The sequence below is a fragment of the Salmo salar genome, unplaced genomic scaffold, assembly GCF_965601325.2.
Source record: "Salmo salar unplaced genomic scaffold, fSalSal1 ptg000686l, whole genome shotgun sequence".
Lineage (NCBI taxonomy): Eukaryota > Metazoa > Chordata > Actinopteri > Salmoniformes > Salmonidae > Salmo > Salmo salar.
The window spans coordinates 679,032-703,142 of record NW_027675463.1 but is presented as its reverse complement, the minus strand read 5'-3'; the positions used below and the strand labels follow the sequence as shown (position 1 = coordinate 703,142).

The 24,111-nt window shown below is 40.0% G+C and overlaps 2 protein-coding genes across 2 annotated transcripts; one reads left to right on the top strand and one right to left on the bottom strand.

Moving 5' to 3' along the window:
* Positions 1–1,843: 1,843 nt before the first annotated feature.
* Positions 1,844–5,217, bottom strand: LOC145877083 (uncharacterized; the record flags this gene model as incomplete). The annotated part of the gene is made up of 1 exon (XM_082972379.1): positions 1,844–5,217. A coding segment is annotated over one exon (975 nt), but the record flags the coding sequence as incomplete, so codon positions are not given.
* A 4,942-nt stretch (positions 5,218–10,159) lies between these two features.
* On the top strand, positions 10,160–23,809 carry LOC145877097 (uncharacterized). Its single transcript, XM_082972394.1, has 2 exons — positions 10,160–10,295; positions 21,068–23,809. The coding sequence occupies exons 1-2, from the start codon at positions 10,160–10,162 to the stop codon at positions 22,057–22,059; spliced, it is 1,128 nt and encodes a 375-aa protein (XP_082828520.1). The 3' UTR covers positions 22,060–23,809.
* The last annotated feature ends 302 nt before the right edge of the window (positions 23,810–24,111 follow it).

Sequence of the window (24,111 nt, the reverse complement as noted above, 5' to 3'; positions counted from 1 at the left end):
TATTTTACATTCAATTGTATGTCGATGCCATTTATCTTTAAATATTGATGTAGTACATTTACAATTACGTAATTTAGCAGACGATCTTATCCAGAGCGACTTACAAATTACAAAGTATATATATATAGATATATATATATACATTAATGCTTGTAAGACTATTCTTTGACACATTTTCTCTTCCTTTGAAATTCTTATAGGACAGAAGATGGACACAATGCAATTGGGATCAAGAAGGTACAGATATGTTGTAGGACAGCTGCATTTGAAGTGTACATTTAACCTACATAGCAGTCAATACAAACTGAAATCTATTAGCATACAAATGTGTGCAAATTATCTTCTCAGAAATGAATCAAGTCCATGGAATGGATATAGACAACAAGAGAATAAGGACTAGCAGAGGTGGAGAGGCGAGGCAGGGGTGAGGACATCATCCTGCTATTTTGGCAGTCCAGATCTCTGAGAGGAACTATAGATCTCTAGGAGGAACTATAGATCTCTGTGAGGAACAATAGATCTCTAGGAGGAACTATAGATCTCTAGGAGGAACTATAGATCTCTAGGAGGAACTATAGATCTCTAGGAGGAACTATAGATCACTGTGAGGAACTATAGATCTCTAGGAGGAACTATAGATCTCTAGGAGGAACTATAGATCTCTAGGAGGAACTATAGATCTCTAGGAGGAACTATAGATCTCTAGGAGGAACTATAGATCTCTAGGAGGAACTATAGATCACTGTGAGGAACTATAGATCTCTAGGAGGAACTATAGATCTCTAGGAGGAACTATAGACCTCTAGGAGGAACTATAGATCTCTAGGAGGAACTATAGACCTCTAGGAGGAACTATAGATCTCTAGGAGGAACTATAGATCTCTAGGAGGAACTATAGATCTCTATGTTATTATCCAAACATCAGATTAAGACTCAGTCACACAACTCTCATATCACAGTCACACAACTCTCATATCACAGTCACACAACTCTCATATCACAGTCACACATTGCTATTCACAAACATACCTAATCAATGAGTTGTTTTTCAACAATATTTTAACCTGCAGGAATATTTTCTAATTTGTATCTCATAGTTAGTTCCTAGGATAATGAATCAAATACATTTACATCTTTCAATACTTCTAAAATGGGGTCCAGGTTTAAAACAATTACAGGTGCACCTTACTATCTTATACTATATCATAAATGGTCTTAACTAGTAAACACAGATTCTAGTTTTCATCCAGTTTGCACAGATAGCTGACTCAGCCTCAGATTCTACTGACTGGGCCCTGTTTACACCTCCACACAGGAATACACACTCAGAGCCTACAAGGATTTTCTAAAAACTCCACTTTGCGTCTTTCGCTCACCTCTTCCTTTTTAAACTACGTTGGAGATGTGGTATCCACTATATATACTATACTGATGGTATCCACTATATATACTATACTGATGGTATCCACTATATATACTATACTGATGGTATCCACTATATATACTATACTGATGGTATCCACTATATACACTATACTGATGGTATCCACTATATACACTATACTGATGGTATCCACTATATACACTATACTGATGGTATCCACTATATATACTATACTGATGGTATCCACTCGGCTCGCTGCCTCTCAGATCAAAGGTGGGTTCATCTGCTCCGTTCCCGCAGTGTGGTTTCCCTGAGATCCCAAGTTTGAGGGATCCCTGGCGCACCATTTACCCAGGTCGGCAGGAGCGGTCACCAAGTGAAGATTCACATCCCCGTCGCCAAATGTGGTGGTTAATTTCTTTAATATCAATTGAGACAAACTTATCACACAAGTCAGAGTTATTCTTAAACTAAATCTTTATTCACTTATAAGGGAGCAGGTCAATACAACACACATATAAAGTCAATCAATTGGGTGCCCTATGATAATGATGGCTGGTCGAACAATCACCCCCAGATGATTCATTGAGAGATAAATCACCCGCAGATGATTCGTTGAGAGATGAATCACCCCCAGATGATTCGTTGAGAGATGAATCACCCCCAGATGATTCGTTGAGAGATGAATCACCCCCAGATGATTCGTTGAGAGATGAATCACCCCCAGATGATTCGTTGAGAGATGAATCACCCCCAGATGATTCATTGAGAGATGAATCACCCCCAGATTCGTTGAGAGCCCCGAGACAAAAGTACAAAGGTCTTTTACAGCCAAGACACACCCCTTTCAACCTACATGACCAACAACAGATGTATAGAACGGGTCACAAGGTTAAGATTTGTATGAAAGATACTTATAATTCTCAGCAGACAGTATCTGCTGTAAAAACAGTACTCTTTGTGTAGAGACCAGGGTCTGGCCCTGGGGTCATCTCTCCCTGGTACCATATAGAACAGAAACATTAACTCATGTTCTGGAATGCAGTCTCTTTAGGTTTTATCACCCAAAAGACATTGTAAATCTCCTGTCAGTGTTTTCTCCCAGAGACCCATCCTCAGTAGAACACACAGACACAATAAGAACCCTCTATTCTGTTGCATAAAACAACCATTTGATGCAATAAAAGTATTATAACATAATCTTGCAGTTTTGCTCACAGTGTCCACTGGAAGTTGACTAGTAACAACAACTGGGACCTAAAAGACACCCACCATGAGACCCACTAAATCTGCCCAAGAAGAGGAAAACAAAAGAAAATCCCACACCAAACTTAAAGACAGGAAGTAAACCAAAAAGGTGGAGCAACTAAAGGTGTTGACTCTCCACATGTATCAAGACAACTGGAGCACTGGGCCAGACACTCTTAAATAGAACCTGGACCAGCTCAGGTGAAACACCTTCCCACTAACGAGATGGACAAGCCAGCACAGGTGTAACACATACTGACTAACGAGGTGACACCAATCAGTGCGTCCTACGTGCTAACGAGCTAGACGTGCTAACGAGCTAGACGGGCTAAAGTCCAACCTTAAAACATAAATGGAAAAACCAAAGACTAACACCTTAATAGAATGCTTACCACCAACAGAAAACAACTTCCATTTCACATTATAATCAACTACAATGCTCCACCTTCACCAATATAAACATGGGGTCTACTGGCTGTCAACAATTAAAAAATAGAAAAAAATATAAATGTATAAAATTAGCTTCTGACTGTCGTCCTAAAACTCACTAGCTTCTAGAACTCTAGTCTTTCTAAAACTCACTAGCTTCTAGAACTCTCGTCCACTTGGAGCCCAAACAAAACTCATCTCCAAATCGGAAAAACATGCAGTCAAAATAAGATCCATAGCAACTCACTTGCTAAATGCAAAACACAATTTTCTTTGACTGCCCACCTTGAGACAATCAGAAACCAAGTTGTCCTCGCCATGGACACAAGCACCAAAAACACTATTGTTTTGACAAGTAGCAATAAACTACTGATATTGATTAGGGGGGAAATCAGGTTGTACGTGCTGTTGAAACTTGACAACAAAATACAAACACATGGAAATGGGAAATATCTTTTACCTCACTGGTTAAAGGACAACCTGCAGAAGACAGTCAGCTACATTTTGGAGTGATTAATTTAAATTTAGGGGTCGCTGAACAAAGGAACACAACACTTATTTTTCATAACTCATCGGTATCATGCTAAAATCATTTGTGTGAGAGGAGGGAGAGAGGAGGTTGCACATTCTGTTAAAACTAACACCTCAAAAACCACACGGAATCTGGGAATAATGTGTACATCAGTGGTTAGAAGACAATTTGTAGAAAACAGCTAGCTACATTTTGAAGTGTTGCATTTTGATTCCAGTGGGTCACCAATGTGGTAAGTGTAACACAGCTCTTTTTTTGTTAGTCACTTTTTGTTAAATCACATAAATAGTAACTCTTCCATTTCAGAGCCTGGATTTTCCCCCTGAGGCTAATATCCATATCATGCTGAAATCAATAGAACAGGGGACAAACGTTTAGGGTTCTACATTGTGACATCATTAAAATACTCCTTCTACAATGTTAAAACATTCTACATTGTGACATCATTAAAATACTCCTTCTACAATGTTAAAACATTCTACATTGTGACATCATTAAAATACTCCTTCTACAATGTTAAAACATTCTACATTGTGACATCATTAAAATACTCCTACTACAATGTTTAAACATTCTACATTGTGACATCATTAAAATACTCCTACTACAATGTTAAAACATTCTACATTGTGACATTATTTCATTGATATCATGAAACAACTCCATGTATTTTCTGATGTTTGATCAGAGATCTTTTATCAGAGTATCTCTTGTCACATTGACCACAGCTATAAGGTTTCTCTCCTGTGTGTGTTCTCTTGTGTTGAGTCAGATGTCCAGATTGACCAAAACTCTTCCCACATTTACCACAGCTATAAGGTTTCTCTCCTGTGTGTGTTCTCTGGTGCACTGTCAGATGTCCAGATTGACCAAAACTCTTCCAACATTTACCACAGCTATAACATTTCTCTACTGTGTGTATTCTCTGGTGTACTGTCAGATTATCAGATGTAGTAAAACTCTTCCCACATTGATCACAGCTAAAAGGTTTCTCTCCTGTGTGTATTCTCTGGTGTAAAGTCAGTTCTCCAGATTGACCAAAACTCTTCCCACATTGACCACAGCTATAAGGTTTCTCTCCTGTGTGTCTTCTCTGGTGTACAGTCAGAATGCTTGATGTAGTGAAACTCTTCCCACATTGATCACAGCTATAAGGTTTCTCTCCTGTGTGTATTCTCTGGTGTACTGTCAGATGATCAGATGTAGTAAAACTCTTCCCACATTGATCACAGCTAAAAGGTTTCTCTCCAGTGTGTGTTCTCTGGTGTACAGTCAGTTCTCCAGATTGAACAAAACTCTTCCCACATTGACCACAGCTATAAGATTTCTCTCCTGTGTGTATTCTCTGATGAATTTTAATGCCTGATGAGGTGAATCTCTTCCCACAGTCAGAGCAGCAGTGAGTTCTCTTCCCTGTGGGTCTCTGCTGGTGTTTATTGAGGTGTTCTGATCTGGAGAGACTCTTCTCTGCCTCGTCAGCATCATGAGGTTGTTGAGGCTCCCCAGAGGATCCACAATAGTCACGTCTCTCTCCTGTGTGAACAACAAAGTTAGACAGATGATTAAAGGCCCAAAACAGCGTAATCCACTGTATAAGGTGATGTACAACAACTGACGTCTGTAATCAATGTTAAAATGATTTAACAATTGTCTTAAAAAGAGCAAGAATAGTCATATTTAGTCTTGTTTTCACATTAGTAGTAAAACCAATGATTGTAGGCTAGAAAGAAATTATTAAAGTTGTTGAAACCCTAAGCAATGTGCCAGACGACTTTGGTCTCCAATATAGGCCCCTTTCTGTGTTTGCTAGAATTGCGGCACGAGGGCAAAGCACACAATTTGGTTGCAGAAACTCATCCCTGCTAATGAGGAAATGGCTAGTTATGGATGTAGTATATCTGGTAATGAGGAAACCACTAGTTATGGATGTACTATATCTGGTAATGAGGAAACCACTAGTTATGGATGTAGTATATCTGGTAATGAGGAAACCACTAGTTACGGATGTAGTATATCTGGTAATGAGGAAACCACTTGTTATGGATGTAGTATATCTGGTAATGAGGAACCCACTAGTTATGGATGTAGTATATCTAGTAATGAGGAAACCACTAGTTATGGATGTAGTATATCTGGTAATGAAGAAACCATTAGTTATGGATGTAGTATATCTGGTAATGAGGAAACCACTAGTTATGGATGTAGTATATCTGGTAATGAGGAAACCACTAGTTATGGATGTAGTATATCTGGTAATGAGGAAACCGCTAGTTATGGATGTAGTATATCTGGTAATGAGGAAACCGCTAGTTATGGACGTAGTATATCTGGTAATGAGGAAACCGCTAGTTATGGATGTAGTATATCTGGTAATGAGGAAACCGCTAGTTATGGACGTAGTATATCTGGTAATGAGGAAACCACTAGTTATGGATGTAGTATATCTGGTAATGAGGAAACCACTAGTTATGGATGTAGTATATCTGCTAATGAGGAAACCACTAGTTATGGATGTAGTATATCTGCTAATGAGGAAACCACTAGTTATGGATGTAGTATATCTGGTAATGAGGAAACCACTAGTTATGGATGTACTATATCTGGTAATGAGGAAACCACTAGTTATGGATGTAGTATATCTGGTAATGAGGAAACCACTAGTTATGGATGTAGTATAGCTGCTAATGAGGAAACCACTAGTTATGGATGTAGTATATCTGGTAATGAGGAAACCACTAGTTATGGATGTAGTATATCTGGTTGGTAATGAGGAAACCACTAGTTATGGATGTAGTATATCTGATAATGAGGAAACCACTAGTTATGGATGTAGTATATCTGGTAATGAGGAAACTACTAATTATGGATGTAGTATATCTGCCTGGAGCAAAAATGGTGAGAAAAGATTTTAGTTTTTCACAATGTATTCTGAATGTGAATGGGGGAAAACTCAGGGGAGTAACCTCCATTTCCAGGAAGATATTAGATTATGAGTTCATTTCACACTACCTTGGATTATAATTGTAAGGCTTGTTTGAATTTCCTGCTTAATATAATGTTTGTGTCGTCATCGCAAATCAACCACTTTGTACTTAGAAAACACTTCAACCAGTAAAATGCTCTTTGGCTTTTCCATCAGCCTGACAATGAGGGTTTGTACACTGTTTGCCAAATTGGCCCATAACTTCACCTAACAACAATCATACCTATGTAATGAACGAAGAAGCACTTTGGATGTTGTTGCATGACATACATAGTGTCCTCTAGGACCCATAACAATAACATAGACCTACTGTAGGACCCATAACAATAACATAGACCTACTGTAGGACCCATAACAATAACATAGACCTACTGTAGGACCCATAACAACAACATAGACCTACTGTAGGACCCATAACAACAACATAGACCTACTGTAGGACCCATAACAATAACATAGACCTACTGTAGGACCCATAACTTCACCTAACAACAACATAGACCTACTGTAGGACCCATAACTTCACCTAACAACAACATAGACCTACTGTAGGACCCATAACTTCACCTAACAACAACATAGTCCTACTGTAGGACCCATAACTTCACCTAACAATAACATAGACCTACTGTAGGACCCATAACTTCACCTAATAACAACATAGACCTACTGTAGGACCCATAACAATAACATAGACCTACTGTAGGACCCATAACTTCCCCTAACAATATAGACCTAGGACTATAAATCATTTAATATTTCAGGTGAAACATGGAAACTAAAATGTCTTTGTAATGACATTTCATAACCTGATCACCAGATAATTTTGTGAATAATCCCACTAGGCTACTCTGTAATCTGTTGTCATTCTAAATGTCCTGAATAAAGGAAAATAGCTCTGTGTGTTGTACAATAGCCTATCCATCAAGGAACAGTTCTCTACACATTATGAGCAAAGTATCTCTGTCTCCAAACAGACTAACGAGACCCTACTGTAAATCAACCAGACAATAACACATTATAAACATCAATTTGTTAGGGATGTTGGATCCAACATGGAGCATGGCATAACTGTCTTTACCAGAGTAATGAATGAAGAAGCACTTTGGTTAATTTTTTTATTTCACCTTTATTTAACCAGGTAGGCTAGTTGAGAACAAGTTCTCATTTACAACTGCGACCTGGCCAAGATAAAGCAAGGCAGTGCGACAAAAACACAACAACACATGGGATAAACAAAAGCAGTCAATAACACAATAGAAAAATCTATATACAGTGTGTGCAAATGGAGTACGGAGGTAAGGCAATAAATAGGCCATAGTAGTGAAGTAATTACAATTTAACACTGGAGTGATAGATGTTCAAGTAGAAATACTGGTGTGCAAAAGAGCAAAAATATAAATAAAAACAATATGGGGATATGGTAGGTAGTTGGATGGGCTATTTACAGATGGGCTGTGTACAGCTGCAGTGATCGGTAAGCTGCTCAGATAGCTGATGTTTAAAGTTAGTGAGGGAAATATAAGTCTCCAGCTTCAGCAATTTTTGCAATTCGTTCCAGTCACTGGCAGCAGAGAACTGGAAGGAAAGGCGGCCAATGTATGTGTTGGCTTTGGGGACGACCAGTGAGATATACCTCCTGGAGTGCGTGCTATGGGTGGGTGTTGCTATGGTGACCAGTGAGCTGAGATAAGGTGGAGGTTTACTAGCAAAGACATATAGATGACCTGGAGCAAATGGGTCTCGCGACGAATATGTAGCGAGGGTCAGCCGACGAGAGCATACAGGTCGCAGTGGTGGGTGGTATATGGGGCTTTGGTGACAAAACGGATGGCACTGTGATAGACTGCATCCAGTTTGCTGAGTAGTGTTGGAAGCTATTTTGTAAATGACATCGCCGAAGTCGAGGATCAGTAGGATTGTCAGTTTTAGGAGGGTATGTTTGGCGGCATGAGTGAAGGAGGCTTTGTTCCTCTGAGGAGATGGGAGAACCTTCCAGAAGGACAACCATCTCTGCAGCACTCCACCAATCAGACCTTTATGGTAGTGGCCAGACAGAAGCCACTCCTCAGTAAAAGGCACATGATAGCCTGCTTGGAGTTTGACAAAAGGCACCTTAAGACTCTAAGACCATGAGAAACAAGATTCTCTGTCTTGATGAAACAAAGATTGAACTCTTTGGCCTGAATGCCAAGCATCACACCTGGAGGAAACCTGGCACCATCCCTACAGTGAAGCATGGTGGTGGCAGCATCATGCTGTGAGGATGTTTTTCAGCAGCAGGGACTGGGAGACTAGTCAGGATCCAGGGAAATATTAACAGAGCAAAGTGCAGAGAGATCCTTGATGAAAGACCTGCTCCAGAGTGCTCAGGACCTCAGACTGGGGTGAAGGTTCACCGTCCAACAGGACAATGACCTTAAGCACACAGCAAAGACAACGCAGGAGTGGCTTCGGGATAAGTCTCTATGTCCTTGAGTGGCCCAGCCAGAGCCCGGACTGGAACCTGATCTAACATCTCTGGAGAAACCTGAAAATAGCTGTGCAGTGACGTTCCCCATCCAACCTGACAGAGGGGTCTGAATACTTTCCGAATGCACTGTATACAGCAACACCTCCCCCATAGGCATTCCTGTCTTTTCTGTAGTTGTTATATTCCTGTATTGCTACTGCTGTATCAAAGGAATTATCTAAGTGAGTTTCAGAGATGAGCACTACAGCGCATTCCAAATTCAATAGGCAGGCTAGTAAACAAAAGTTTCCAAAGAAAAACTTTTCCAGAAAATGTCAAAACATGTAATGCCCGTCCAAGAGACTGTCGACCAATCGCATTTCACATTGTGATGCTGTGACACACAGTTCCTAAGCTAATTGTCACAAAATCTCTTTTAAAAGCCCGGGGGAACACAAGTAAGCTTCATTCACCAGAAGTTATGCATGCTAGCCAACGTTAGTCAGGAGGCTCTTTAGTCTAGCTAGGCTAGGTAGGGCTGGGCGATATGGACAACATTTTCACTATTTTTTTATTCAAAAAGTTGGTGAAGCAGCAACTGTACTGGAATGAGAACAATATAGATGCTACTTCGAGAACACAAACTCTTATCTTTCACAGCAAAGAGCAGGGAGTCCAGGGGATCACTGGAGGAGAAATGGAGGAAGCATTGTGGGATTCTCTTGGTGTGAGTACAGTTGGTGAGACTGAGTGGATGATGGTGAAGAACAGTGACTCTGTACAGTTGTGCAGACTGAGGACGATGGTGAAGAACAGTGACTCTGTACAGTTGTTGAGACTGAGTGGACGATGGTGAAGAACAGTGACTCTGTACAGTTGGTGAGACTGAGTGGATGATGGTGAAGAACAGTGACTCTGTACAGTTGGTGAGACTGCGTGGACGATGGTGAAGAACAGTGACTCTGTACAGTTGGTGAGACTGAGTGGACGATGGTGAAGAACAGTGACTCTGTACAGTTGGTGAGACTGAGTGGACGATGGTGAAGAACAGTGACTCTGTACAGTTGTTGAGACTGAGTGGACAATGGTGAAGAACAGTGACTCTGTACAGTTGGTGAGACTGAGTGGACGATGGTGAAGAACAGTGGAGTGAAAGGGGCTAAAGTTGGTAATGAACAGCAGTTTATGGTTGGAGTGGGAATCATCAGCAAGGATGTTTTTTTGGGTGACCCGTTAGAGGTCTCAAAGATGGTGAAGGATGAATTGGGTAAAGTGGAATCGGTTCGAGTGACCAGGAGCGGTATGATGCTCATTTCGTGTGTCAACAGCACAAAAGGAGAAGCTCTGTGACTCAACAAGATGTGGACGTACGATGTGGAAGGCTATGACTTTCAGAGTAGGGCACCGGTTAAAAGTGTCATCTCTGGTGTTGCGTTGGACATAGAGGCTGGGTGGTTTAGGGAAAACATTCCAGGTATACGCACGTCAATAAAATGAATGATAGCAGGAAGGTTTTACTGTCGTTTGGTGAACTGATTCTCCCATCTTATGTAAAACCTGGGTATGTGAGATATGCGGTGAGACCCTATGTACAGAAGCCGCTGCGGTGTTACAATTGTAAAAGTTTGGACACGCGTCAAGTGTTTGTCCAAGGAATAAATATGTCGTAGTTGAAGAGTCAGATGAAGCATGTTGTTGTAATTGTGATGGGAATCACGTTCCCAAGATCCTGGAGTGCCCTGTACGGATGAAGGATGTCACAGTAGCTAGGATCAGGCCCATCCAGCAGGTGTCCTATGTGCAGGCAGTGAAAATAGCTGAAGGAGTGAGTAGAGAGAAGGTAGTGGATGTCCCACAGTCTGCAGTGAAGCCATGCAGGAGAAGGATCCCAACACACCAATAGTGTAGAAGGTGGACTGAGTTGTGTTTATAGCGCAAGTGAGAAATTGCACTAGTCAAACTGTTTATTTTGTATTCTATCATTTTAATTAGAATGATACAACCCCATACAGTAGGTGGCAGAAATACACCTGATGAGTGTAGACTGACAATAAACCTCAGCGAAGAAGAAGACATGGTAAGAACCAAAGTGTTGGTCAGTGTTTCCAGATGACCCTAATTAGATGTTACATTACATGTTTTCTTACTTCATGTAGCTGGCTAGCTAGCCAACATATTCAAACTTCTTATTCCTCTCTGATAAGCATGTTTGTGCAGCGGTATCTTATCTATGCCTACACCAGCACCAGGCAGTATTAGCCAGCTACGTTTGACTCTTAATACATTTAGCAAGCTAGCTAGCGATTAGCATTAGCGGCTAACATTATTTTAGCAACACCTTGCTAAGAAAAGACAAATGTTTCGCCTTCAATGTAATGGCATGAAAATAATTGCCAGAATATTATACAATGACTTATCAACAGCTCTAACAATTTGACCCCCACAGGAAATCTTCACTGGCAGTTACAGAAAGACCCATTTACCATCTAGCCATTGATTCTTGAAGAATATAACTTATAAATGCCTCAAATGATTCAACTGTATTACCCCATCAGAAACCAAAACATGAGCTCGTATAAGGCCACTGTTTGTAAACCAATACTATATGGCTGAGGAGTAGGGTCGATCTAAGCGTTCTGACCTCACAAAGACAGTAAAGCAAAGACTAAGCGAACTGGCTACCGTTGGATAGCTTGCTAGACACAAATGAGAAAAAACCTCACTCTTACCATTTTACTTGCCCTAGCAGAGCTGGTTAGGCTGTTTTCATGTTATCCAGAGCGTTGGTGACTAACTGTGCTGCTCGCAACAATTTAATTTGAGCTTTTTTTAACGTTTACTGACACCTGGACATATTCAACGGGTGTTGAGCGCTAGTAAATTGTTCAGTTATTCTAAGCTCCGGTACACTCAGACGAGAGTGCTCTGAAATCGGAGTAGAGAGCCAGAGCGAATTTAGGAACGCACCCGAATTAACAATGTCCACTGAGAAAGCACACGACCCCTTGGCTAAGAATGATGTGAATAATCAAGTCAATAAACGTTGGGTAGTTAGTTAGAATATAGTTAATATACTGGTAAGTTTGATGTATAAGTAGCCAACTAACGTTAGGTAGCTACAGTTGAAGTCGGAAGTTTACATACACTTTAGCCAAATACATTTAAACTCAGTTTTTCACAATTCCTGACATTTAATCCTAGTAAAAATTCCATGTCTTAGGTCAGTTAGGATCACCACTTTATTTTAAGAATGTGAAATGTCAGAATAATAGTAGAGAGAATGATTTATTTCAGCTTTTATTTCTTTCATCACATTCCCAGTGGGTCAGAAGTTTACATACACTCAATTAGTATTTGGTAACATTGCCTTTAAATTGTTTAACTTGGGTCAAACGTTTCTGGTAGCCTTCCACAAGCTTCCCACAATAAGTTGGGTGAATTTTGGCCCATTCCTCCTGACAGAGCTGGTGTAACGGAGACAGTTTTGCAGGCCTCCTTGCTAACACACGCTTTTCAGTTCTGCCCACACATTTTCTATGGGATTGAGGTCAGGGCTTTGTGATGGCCACTCCAAGACTTTGACTTTGTTGTCCTTAAGCCATTTTGCCACAACTTTGGAAGTATGCTTGGGGTCATTGTCCATTTGGAAGACCCATTTGCGACCAAGCTTTAACCTCCTGACTGATGTCAGACAAGTTAAAGTGTAGGAAGCATGAGTTTTTACTCACCAGCGTAACAACACAGTATGGTTAAAGACTTAGTAAGCTAGTTGTAGTCACGATATGGTTACCTATAAGTACAAACAGTTATGTTTTTGCATTATTACAAATGTATTAACTTATTTTGGTAAATCTTCTAAACTACCCACAATTCACTATTTCCCAACGTCATATGTATTATCAACTCTATACTACCGAGTTTGTATGCCAGTGTAACGGTGTAATGAAGTTACATTTTTTTTTTTTTATTTAACCTTAATTTAAACAGGCAAGCCAGCTAAGGACACATTCTTATTTACAATGACGGCCAAACCCTAACCCAGGCGATGCTGGGCCACTGTGCGCTGCCCTATGGGACTCCCAATCCGGCCTGTTATGATACAGCCTAGTTTTGAACCAGGGTCTGTAGTGACACCTCTAGCACTGAGATGCAGTACCTTAGATCGCTGCTCGTGTGTTTACATTACAGTCAGTGATAAAGGATGTGATTCTGGGTAACCCAATGTGATTCTGGGTAACCCACAGCAGATTTTTTGGAGAAATTGGAAATTGAGTGGTCCTGGGATAGAAATGTATGAAGTTGACATTACATCATAAAATCCAACTTTTACATCATAAATTAGCAATTTATGTTTTAGTAACTTCTGTTGGCCTCTCTTTATATGTAATTTGATGAATCTCAGTTTTCCATGTGGGTTTTATGCTAAAGTTCCCTCTTTCAAGTTGGTAGCAAACTGGAAAATGCCTCATCTTAGGAGTGCTATTTATATCCTGATCATTCATCCACACTGCATCTTCTTTAGGAGTGCTATTTATATCCTGATCATTCATCCACACGGCATCTTCTTTAGGAGAGCTATTTATATCCTGTCGACTACTGATCATTCATCCACACTGCATCTTCTTTAGGAGTGCTATTTATATTCTGATCATTCATCCACACTGCATCTTCTTTAGGAGTGCTATTTATATCCTGATCATTCATCCACACTGCATCTTCTTTAGGAGTGCTATTTATATCCTGATCATTCATCCACACTGCATCTTCTATAGGAGTGCTATTTATATCCTGATCATTCATCCACACTGCATCTTCTATAGGAGTGCTATTTATATCCTGTCACTACTGATCATTCATCCTCACTGCATCTTCTTTAGGAGTGCTATTTATATCCTGATCATTCATCCACACTGCATCTTCTTTAGGAGTGCTATTTATATCCTGATCATTCATCCACACCGCATCTTCTTTAGGAGTGCTATTTATATCCTGATCATTCATCCTCACTGCATCTTCTTTAGGAGTGCTATTTATATCCTGATCATTCATCCACACTGCATCTTCTTTAGGAGTACTATTTATATCCTGATCATTCATCCACACTGCATCTTCTATAGGAGTGCTATTTATATCCTGATCATTCATCCACACTGCATCTTCTATAGGAGTGCTATTTATATCCTGATCATTCATCCACACTGCATCTTCTATAGGAGTGCTATTTATATCCTGATCATTCATCCACACTGCATCTTCTTTAGGAGTACTATTTATATCCTGTCGCCTACTGATCATTCATCCACACTGTGTGTCTCATCAATGCAGGTAATTTATGACATGTATAAAGTATGTGTTTTATAAACTCATGAACACCAGCCAGTTTATCAGCCCCGTACTGTTAGTTTAGGTGGATTATACTTCTTCACCACCAGCGGGGGATGTTGAGTAATATTTCAGGTTAATTTGATATATACTGCTCAAAAAAATAAAGGGAACACTTAAACAACACATCCTAGATCTGAATGAAAGAAATAATCTTATTAAATACTTTTTTCTTTACATAGTTGAATGTGCTGACAACAAAATCACACAAAAATAATCAATGGAAATCCAATTTATCAACACATGGAGGTCTGGATTTGGAGTCACACTCAAAATTAAAGTGGAAAACCACACTACAGGCTGATCCAACTTTGATGTAATGTCCTTAAAACAAGTCAAAATGAGGCTCAGTAGTGTGTGTGGCCTCCACGTGCCTGTATGACCTCCCTACAACGCCTGGGCATGCTCTTGATGAGGTGGCGGATGGTCTCCTGAGGGATCTCCTCCCAGACCTGGACTAAAGCATCCGCCAACTCCTGGACAGTCTGTGGTGCAATGTGGCGTTGGTGGATGGAGCGATACATGATGTCCCAGATGTGCTCAATTGGATTCAGGTCTGGGGAACGGGCGGGCCAGTCCATAGCATCAATGCCTTCCTCTTGCAGGAACTGCTGACACACTCCAGCCACATGAGGTCTAGCATTGTCTTGCATTAGGAGGAACCCAGGGCCAACCGCACCAGCATATGGTCTCACAAGGGGTCTGAGGATCTCATCTCGGTACCTAATGGCAGTCAGGCTACCTCTGGCGAGCACATGGAGGGCTGTGCGGCCCCCCAAAGAAATACCACCCCACACCATGACTGACCCACCGCCAAACCGGTCATGCTGGAGGATGTTGCAGGCAGCAGAACGTTCTCCACGGCGTCTCCAGACTCTGTCACGTCTGTCACGTGCTCAGTGTGAACCTGCTTTCATCTGTGAAGAGCACAAGGCACCAGTGGCGAATTTGCCAATCTTGGTGTTCTCTGGCAAATGGTTGGGTTGTTGCCCTCCTACGGCCTCCTCCACGTCTCCTGATGTACTGGCCTGTCTCCTGGTAGCGTCTCCATGCTCTGGACACTACGCTGACAGAAACAGCAAACCTTCTTGCCACAGCTCGCATTGAGGTGCCATCCTGGATGAGCTGCACTACCTGAGCCACTTGTGTGGGTTGTAGACTCCGTCTCATGCTACCACTAGAGTGAAAGCACCGCCAGCATTCAGAAGTGACCAAAACATCAGCCAGGAAGCATAGGAACTGAGAAGTGGTCTGTTGTTCCCACCTGCAGAACCACTTCTTTATTGGGGGTGTCTTGCTAATTGCCTATAATTTCCACCTGTTGTCTATTCCATTTGCACAACAGCATGTGAAATTTATTATCAATCAGTGTTGCTTCCTAAGTGGACAGTTTGATTTCACAGAAGTGTGATTGACTTGCATTGTGTTGTTTAAGTGTTCCCTTTATTTTTTTGAGCAGTGTATTATAATTCAATGAAGAATAAAAAAAGTTTTCCCTCCTCAACTGCGTTTCCTCCCTCCAGACAGCAGATGGCGATATGTGTCTTTCAGGCGATGTTTCTAGTGTGACGTATAATCTAGTGGACGGAACGCTTCTTCAACAACTGCAGCCACCTCGGTAGCTCGCTAGCCGACAAAGTCTGAACATTCAAGTTCTTTACACAATTTCGTGGTTTAATTGCCACTATGATTTAAACATACTTATATGGAAACAACTAGCTACCCCATTTAATTTCATATTTACGTTGTAAGTCAACTATCTGGCTGGTTAAATTAGCATTAGCCTAGCTAGCTAACATCTCCGACCATGCGCTCACTAAGCTACTCTCCTCCTGCTAAAGAAGAGGTCTGCTGGACGGAGAAAGAGGGAGTGTGGCAGAACGTTGTCGTGAAAGAGGAGAAGGAAGAGGAGGATGTCACATTACAAAGACAAGTAGAAGGTGAGGCTGTTACAGTGAAAGAAGAAGAGAAAGACGTTACAGTTAAAGAAGAGGAAGACGCGTTCAGAGTGAAAGAGGAGGAAGATGCAGTTTTTGGAGTGGAGGATGAAGTGAAAGATGAAGACGTTTTTGGAATAAAGGATGAAGAGGGGGAGATTACTGTCACATTAGAGGAGGACGAAGAAGAGAAGACTGGAGAACTGATTAACACCAGTAAATACAGTGAGTACTATCTAATAAAACAGGGACATTGATCTGATTAACACCAGTAAATACAGTGAGTACTATCTTATAAAACAGGGACATTGATCTGATTAACACCAGTAAATACAGTGAGTACTATCTAATAAAACAGGGACATTGATCTGATTAACACCAGTAAATACAGTGAGTACTATCTTATAAAACAGGGACATTGATCTGATTAACACCAGTAAATACAGTGAGTACTATCTTATAAAACAGGGACATTGATCTGGTTAACACCAGTAAATACAGTGAGTACTATCTAATAAAACAGGGACATTGATCTGGTTAACACCAGTAAATACAGTGAGTACTATCTAATAAAACAGGGACCTTGATCTGATTAACACCAGTAAATACAGTGAGTACTATCTTATAAAACAGGGACATTGATCTGATTAACACCAGTAAATACAGTGAGTACTATCTAATAAAACAGGGACCTTGATCTGATTAACACCAGTAAATACAGTGAGTACTATCTAATAAAACAGGGACACAAACTCTGCAGATGTTGAACTAATGTGTGATTTTTAAAAGGGCATTCTACACTCAAATATGTTTTTGTACTGTATGAATTGTTCACTTTTCCTGTTGAAAAGTGATATAAATACAGTAAAGTATAAACACACTAAAGGGAAACAAATAAATGTTTTGGGCAAAATAGTGTTTTTTTAACAACTGCAAACTAGAAGGAGTGAGTGATGTCATAGTAAGGCCTCCAAGGAGTTGGCTTGATGGGAAGTCGTGATGTCATCCAATAGGAGGCTGATCTTCATGTGAATATTCATTATTCTTTTTAAAATCCTTCCTGTTCTGTCGAGTATGTTGTTGATCATTGCTAGAAAGCCATTTTCAAGTCTTGCCATAGACTTTCAAGACGATTTAAGTCCAAACTGTAACTAGGCCACTCAGGAACATTCAATGTCATCTTGGTAAGCTCCTCCAGTGTAGATTTGGCCTTGTGGTTTAGGTTATTGTCCTGTTAGGACAGTTTTTTGTATTCAGATCTCTGAAATGCTCTCTACCTATGTAACATTTAGTGTCTCCTTATGTTACGCTGGGGAAACAGTTTGCATGGGCACAGAAATACTAAATAATTTCAGAGTTTGCTAAATCCAATGGTAAAAACCGAGAGTCACCTTAACTTTATTGACAACACCCAAATGGATACTGTCATTAATGCGGTTCTTCAATAATTACACATAATACTTAATACTGTAGCTGTTTAGTTACAGTCACATGTTCAACTATCATCAGCTGATCCAGGAAATCATTTTCTGAATGACAGTCACATGACAAACATCACGACATGCAACAACAACCAAAGTGCTTCTTCATTCATTACTCTGGTAAAGACAGTTATGCTGTGCTGCACATTGGATCCAACATCCCTAACAAATTCATGTTTATAATGTGCTATTGTCTGGTTGATGTACTGTAGGGTCTCGTTAGTCTGTCTGGACACAGAGATACTTCGCTCATAAAGTGTAGAGAACTGTTCCTTGATGGATAGGCTATTGTACAACACACAGAGCTATTTTCCTATATTCAGGACATTTAGAATGACAACACATTACAGAGTAGCCTAGTGGGATTATTCACAAAATTATCTGGTGATCAGGTTATGAAATGTCATGACAGACATTTTAGTTTCCATGTTTCACCTGAAATATTAAATGATTTATAGTCCTAGGTCTATGTTATTGTTAGGTGAAGTTATGGGTCCTACAGTAGGTCTACGTTATTGTTAGGTGAAGTTATGGGTCCTACAGTAGGTCTATGTTATTGTGAGGTGAAGTTATGGGTCCTACAGTAGGTCTATGTTATTGTTAGGTGAAGTTTTGGGTCCTACAGTAGGTCTATGTTGTTGTTAGGTGAAGTTATGGGTCCTACAGTAGGTCTATGTTGTTGTTAGGGGAAGCTATGGGTCCTACAGTAGGTCTATGTTATTGTTAGGTGAAGTTATGGGTCCTACAGTAGGTCTATGTTATTGTGAGGTGAAGTTATGGGTCCTACAGTAGGTCTATGTTATTGTTAGGTGAAGTTATGGGTCCTACAGTAGGTCTATGTTATTGTTAGGTGAAGTTATGGGTCCTACAGTAGGTCTATGTTATTGTGAGGTGAAGTTATGGGTCCTACAGTAGGTCTATGTTATTGTTAGGTGAAGTTATGGGTCCTACAGTAGGTCTATGTTATTGTTAGGTGAAGTTATGGGTCCTACAGTAGGTCTATGTTGTTGTTAGGTGAAGTTATGGGTCCTACAGTAGGTCTGTGTTGTTGTTAGGTGAAGTTATGGGTCCTACAGTAGGTCTGTGTTGTTGTTAGGTGAAGTTATGGGTTCTACAGTAGGTCTGTGTTGTTGTTAGGGGAAGCTATGGGTCCTACAGTAGGTCTATGTTATTGTTAGGTTAAGTTATGGGTCCTACAGTAGGTCTATGTTATTGTTAGGTGAAGTTATGGGTCCTACAGTAGGTCTGTGTTGTTGTTAGGTGAAGTTATGGGTCCTACAGTAGGTCTATGTTATTGTTAGGTGAAGTTATGGGTCCTACAGTAGGTCTATGTTGTTAGGTGAAGTTATGGGTCCTACAGTAGGTCTATGTTATTGTTAGGTGAAGTTATGGGTCCTACAGTAGGTCTATGTTGTTGTTAGGTGAAGTTATGGGTCCTACAGTAGGTCTATGTTATTGTTAGGTGAAGTTATGGGTCCTACAGTAGGTCTATGTTATTGTTAGGTGAAGTTATGAGCCAATTTGTTAAACACTTGGTGTACAAACCCTCATTGTCAGGCTGATGGAAAAGCTAGCCAAAGAGCATTTTACTGGTTGAAGTGTTTTTTAAGTATAAAGTAGTTGATTTGCGACAATAACACAAACATATTAAGCAGGAGATTCAAGCGAGCCTTACAATTATAATCCAAAAGTAATGTGAAATGCACTTATAAGCAACCTGCAAATGGAGGCTATTTTTGCTGTCAACCTATGAGAACTCCCCTGTGTTTTCCCCCACGGTGGTGAATTAGTGAATAGACACAGAGCTTAATGTGAGTTTCCTTGAGTAGCACTCCTGATCTTGTCCTGATAGTGTGCTGTAATATTCAGAATACAAGGACGAGGACCAGCTGCCTCCAATTGGAGATCAACCCCAAAAACAACAACATAGAAATAGAAAAACTAGAACTTAAACATAGACATAGAAAACCACCCAAAAACACCCCCTGTCACGCTCTGCCCACACTACTATAGAAAATGACATCTTACAAGGGTCAGGACGTGACAACTACATCCATAACTAGTGGTTTCCTCATTACCAGATATACTACATCCATAACTAGTGGTTTCCTCATTACCAGATATACTACATCCATAACTAGTGGTTTCCTCATTACCAGATATACTACATCCATAACTAGTGGTTTCCTCATTACCAGATATACTACATCCATAACTAGTGGTTTCCTCATGACCAGATATACTACATCCATAACTAGTGGTTTCTTCATTACCAGATATACTACATCCATAACTAGTGGTTTCCTCATTACCAGATATACTACATCCATAACTAGTGGTTTCCTCATTACCAGATATACTACATCCATAACTAGTGGTTTCCTCATTACCAGATATACTACATCCATAACTAGTGGTTTCCTCATTACCAGATATACTACATCCATAACTAGTGGTTTCCTCATTACCAGATATACTACATCCATAACTAGTGGTTTCCTCATTACCAGATATACTACATCCATAACTAGTGGGTTCCTCATTACCAGATATACTACATCCATAACTAGTGGTTTCCTCATTACCAGATATACTACATCCATAACTAGTGGTTTCCTCATGACCAGATATACTACATCCATAACTAGTGGTTTCTTCATTACCAGATATACTACATCCATAACTAGTGGTTTCCTCATTACCAGATATACTACATCCATAACTAGTGGTTTCCTCATTACCAGATATACTACATCCATAACTAGTGGTTTCCTCATTACCAGATATACTACATCCATAACTAGTGGTTTCCTCATTACCAGATATACTACATCCATAACTAGTGGTTTCCTCATTACCAGATATACTACATCCATAACTAGCGGTTTCCTCATTAGCAGGGAGGAGTTTCTGCAACCAAATTGTGTCGCCCTTATAGTCCAAACACAGAAAGGGGCAGAATATTGGAGACCAAAAGTCGTCTGGCACACTGCTTAGAGGTTCAACAACATGAATAACTTATTTCTAGCCTACAATCATCGATGTTACTACTTATGTGAAAACAAGACAAAATATGACTATTCTTGCTCATTTTAAGACAATTGTCAAATCATTTTTACATTCATTACAGATGTCAATTGTTGTATAACATCATGGCTACGCTGTTGGCATCACCTTTTACAGTGGATTTCTGCTGTTGTGGGCCTTTAATCATCTGTCTGACTTTGTTGTTCACACAGGAGAGAGACGTGACTATCGTGGGTCCTCTGAGGAGCCTCAACAACATCATGATGCTGACAAGGCAGAGAAGAGTCTCTCCAGATCAGAACACCTCAAGAAACACCCGCAGAGATCCACAGGGAAGAGAACTCACTGCTGCTCTGACTGTGGGAAGAGATTCACCTCATCAACAGGCATTAAAATTCATCAGAGAACACACACAGGAGAGAAACCATATAGCTGTGATCAATGTGGGAAGAGTTTTACTGAGTCTGGGGGTCTGATATTACACCAGAGAAGACACACAGGAGAGAAACCTTATAGCTGTGATCAATGTGGGAAGAGTTTTGGTCAATCTAGCAATCTGACAGTGCACCAGAGAACACACACAGGAGAGAAACCATATAGCTGTGATCAATGTGGGAAGAGTTTTACTGAGTCTGGGGGTCTGATATTACACCAGAGAAGACACACAGGAGAGAAACCTTATAGCTGTGATCAATGTGGGAAGAGTTTTGGTCAATCTAGCAATCTGACAGTGCACCAGAGAACACACACAGGAGAGAAACCATATAGCTGTGATCAATGTGGGAAGAGTTTTGGTAAATCTAGCAATCTGACATCACACCAGAGAACACACACAGGAGAGAAATCATATAGCTGTGATCAGTGTGGGAAGAGTTTTACTGAGTCTGGGGGTCTGATATTACACCAGAGAAGACACACAGGAGAGAAACCTTATAGCTGTGATCAATGTGGGAAGAGTTTTGGTCAATCTAGCAATCTGACAGTGCACCAGAGAATACACACAGGAGAGAAATCCTATAGCTGTGATCAATGTGGGAAGAGTTTTGGTAGATCTGGCCAGCTGACAGTGCACCAGAGAATACACACAGGAGAGAAATCTTATAGCTGTGATCAATGTGGGAAGAGTTTTGCTGATTCTGGCTCTCTGACTCAACACCAGAGAACACATACAGGAGAGAAACCTCATAGCTGTGACCAGAGATAATCTGATAAAAGATCTCTGATCAAATATCAGAAAGTACATACATGAAGGAGTTGTTTCATGATATCAATGAATTAATGTCACAATGTAGAATGTTTTAACATTGTAGAAGGAGTATTTTAATGATGTCACAATGTAGAACCCTAAACGTTTGTCCCCTGTTCTATTGATTTCAACATGATATGGATATTAGCCTCAGAGGGAAAATCCAGGCTCTGAAATGGAAGAGTACTATTTACGTGATATAACAAAAAGTGACTAACAAAAAAAGAGTTGTGTTACACTTACCATGTTGGTGACCCACTGGAATCAAAATGCAACACTTCAAAATGTAGCCAGCTGTTTTCTACCAGTTGTCCTCTAACCAGGGATGTACACATTATTCCCAGATTCTGTGTGGTTTTTGAGCTGTTAGTTTTAACAGGACGTGCAACTTCATCTCCCTCCTGTCACACAAATGATTTTAGCATGATATCGATGAATAAGTGTTGTGTTCCTTTGTTTAGCGACCCCTAAATTTAAATGCATCACTCCAAAATGTAGCTGACTGTCTTCTGCAGGTTGTCCTCTAACCAGTGAGGTAAAATATATCTCCCATTTCCATGTGTTTTTTTAGTTGTGTTAGTTTCAACAGCACGTACAACCTGATTTCCCCCCTAATCGATATCAGTGATTTATTGCTACTTGTCATAACAACAGTGTTTCTGGTGCTTGTGCAGTTTATAAGAAGCTTGTTTAATAAAAATACAAGTAATATGATTATTGTGGCAGATGTTTGTGTATGTTATGCACATGTTATGTTTAGATTTTCAATTCATCCCAAACTGTTTCTGCATTTTGGTTTTTGATTTGGACACGCCCACCAGACATTATTTCCTAAAGGACTTAATGATGAAATGCCTATGTATTTTATGTTGTGATTCTGAACTTGAAATATTTCCCTATTTAAGATAATTCTGATGCTTTTCGTACGATGTACCCAATGATTAATGAAAACTTGTCCTCATTGTGGTTTTATTTAATGCGTCTTATTTATACACTGTAGTGTTTGTGAAATGCTTGTTATGTTTGGTAGCACTTATTTATTTGTCCTTTGCCTCCAACCCCTTTCCATGCATGGAAAATATCCCACCCAGCAAAATGTAATTGAAAAGATGTTGAAAATAAGACTATGCCCAACATCCAATACACATTCAGTTTTAGTTGAAAGTGAAAGTTGAGAAGATGTAGTTTTTTTCATTGACTTGAAAACAACTTAAATTCAACGTCCTTGCAGCCTATACACATTGACTCAGTATAATAAATTGGTCTATAATCAATTGTATTAACAATCCTACATCACTCCAGCATTTATTGACAACATTCAAATTCTAATTGTCTTTATTCCACTACTGAAGAAGCATGACTCAAATCACCTCATATTTCAAACATTCAGCCTGACAAAAGATACGTGTTTTATTATTCCATGCCTCACCATTAAGTTAATTATTGCCAATACATATTAACAAAGGGGTGTACATTTGGTTTGATATTTCATATTTACAATTAATGTAACATTTAGTAATCAATGATTTATGCAACCAACTGACAATTTTTGGGTACAATTATATTGACGTAATATCAGGGATAATTTTATAATGTAATTTTATAATATCAGGGATCATTCTCAGATGTGCCAACCCAAATGTACTAGAGCATGACATTGGGGACTGGGCCCCGATCCAACAACATGCCTATCTAGTGAACCCTGAAAAGAGAGAGAAGCTCCGCAGTGAGGTGTGGAAAGTTACTATGGATATTGCAGGAGTTTCCTCTTGAAATCAGACATGTCAGTGGTGAGGACAACTTGGTTGCTGATTGTCTCAAGGGTGGGCAGTCAAAAATGTTTTGTGTTTAGCCATTGCGTTGCCATGGATCCCAATTTATTTTGACTGCACGTTTTTCCGTATTGGAGATGAGTTTTGTTTGGGCTCGTTCCAAGGAAGACGAGAGTTCTAGAAGCTAGTGAGTTTTAGGAAGACGAGAGTTCTAGAAGCTAGTGGGTTTTAGGAAGAC